Below are 1,928 nucleotides of genomic sequence, written 5' to 3'. Positions count from 1 at the left end.
AGTCTGCCAGATAGTATTGCATGCTCAAAATTTAATTTCTTCTGATACTTATCAAAATGTTATCATTGAACTTTATAAAAAAAGTCAATTACTAGAAAATTAAGTTCTAATTTTAAAATGAAAGTAAAAATCATCTATGATCTTCTTTAAGTATATCCTCATTAGATATACTTAGTACAATACTAAGAATCAATATCTGAGACTCATGTGAACAAAAAAATTAATAATTCAAATGGCTAAACAGGGTTTTGTGGCACTCCCACTTTTAAAGTGACCCTAAAGTCAAGTCTTACTAAAATTAAACCAATAAAAAAATAATATATCAAACCTCAGCAATGATTTTTTTATTCTTACTAAGACTGAAATTTTGACTTAAATTTCATGGTAAATGTAAACATGACAGAAAATCTGTAACCTTCCAATTATTTTTTCATAGAACAGTTTCCTACATTTGCTATTAAGAGCCCCTAGAAAGCACACACTCAAGGAAGAAAGAAGTGTGAATCAGACAATTACAAATTGAGAAAACCTATTAAGACAAAATCCATCCCTTTTCTCCAGAACTCTGCAGGGGAAAGGACAAATCCTTAGTTCCCCACCTGTTTCTTTTATTCAGCCTTTGTAAGCAACACTTGCACCACCTACTGGTTACTTGAGAAATGATTTGGCAATCATGAGGCAAAACAACCCAATGCCATCCTTTGGATCTTTACCATGGAGAAGTAATACAAATACTTTGAGGTCAACATCAGTAACAATTATAGATGTAAATAGTATTCAGTAGAAAATGACAATTATTTGAATTTTTTCTTCTGTGATCAAAATATATGGGGTGTATATAATTAAAGCACAAAACAAAAATGCATTAATAAAAAAACAACTTACAAGTCCAGGAGGCCCAGTTGGGCCAATGTCACCTTTTTGTCCCTGTTAAATGCAATTACACAATAATTTAATAACAATCACATGAAAACATCAATTTCATCAAAAACTATAGTTTCATGAAGACCCTGATATTCATAATAAAATATATCAAAGAGAAGTACAACATGAGATAATAAAAGAGTACTAAGAAGTACTAAGTGCTAAGCCAAAGAAGGCCTGTGATATTTTTTGATTTATGAACAATACGATCTTGGTCAAATCAGTTAAAGTCCCTGATTTCTATACAGATGAAACTTCTAAGGTTGTCCTTTGATTTTAACGATCCTATTTTCTATGAATACTCTAAACAGAATATGGAGAATAAAAAAAATTGACCTGGAATCAGTTAAAATCATTAGATTTTTACATAGAGTCATGTGCCTTTTCATAAAACTTGTCAAGAGCATACATTTAGTGTCATTTCCATTAGGGACAAATATTGTAGAGTTGATGGACTTAAAACTATTATCAGGAGCAGTAAATAAATTACAATTGTTGTAGGTTTACTCTTAGAACCTAATAAAAGACAAATTCAGATAAAAGAGTTACCCTTAACCAGCAATTATAACAGCATGAAGAACACAGAATTTAACTGTTATTCTACTAGCTAAGACCAAAGATAGATGTCTTTTTCACAAGTCTGTCCTCAGTCTAGATTTGTTCATAAGCACCTTTTTTTTTGTCACTGTAAGCCCCTTCTAGTTGAAGGAGTGATTCTGTCTTATAACTATTAAATTGAAAAAAAATCATATTCCCTGTCTATTTGTTATTTTCCTTTAACTGTACATACTATCACACCAAGCTAGAACTTGGATTTATTTTAGAAAAAAAAGTGTTAAATGGTTTGCCCTTGGCACATTCCAATTTGTAGCACAGTTCCTTCTTTACCTGCAAAACAAAGTTTTTCAGTTTTGGTATTTTGGTTTTCGTATGACTCAATTAGAGACCAGAGAGATGGAAAACTGGATTATTTTATGATCTGATATAAATGCATATATATATAT

The 1,928-nt window shown here is 30.7% G+C and overlaps 1 protein-coding gene across 2 annotated transcripts in view; it reads right to left on the bottom strand.

Moving 5' to 3' along the window:
- Nucleotides 1–1,928, bottom strand: part of COL4A5 (collagen, type IV, alpha 5) — a 164,169-nt gene that overhangs the window by 87,676 nt on the left and 74,565 nt on the right. For both annotated transcript variants that reach the window (XM_004685697.2, XM_004685696.2), the window contains exon 18: nt 886–927. In XM_004685697.2, the coding sequence (XP_004685754.1) occupies nt 886–927 (42 nt within the window). The remainder of the gene's footprint in view (nt 1–885; nt 928–1,928) is intronic.

Source organism: Condylura cristata, unplaced genomic scaffold, assembly GCF_000260355.1.
Source record: "Condylura cristata isolate star-nosed mole 26May11 unplaced genomic scaffold, ConCri1.0 scaffold00019, whole genome shotgun sequence".
In the NCBI taxonomy this organism is placed as follows: domain Eukaryota; kingdom Metazoa; phylum Chordata; class Mammalia; order Eulipotyphla; family Talpidae; genus Condylura; species Condylura cristata.
Note: the sequence above shows the minus strand (reverse complement) of the source record. Positions and strands in the feature narration are given on the sequence as shown.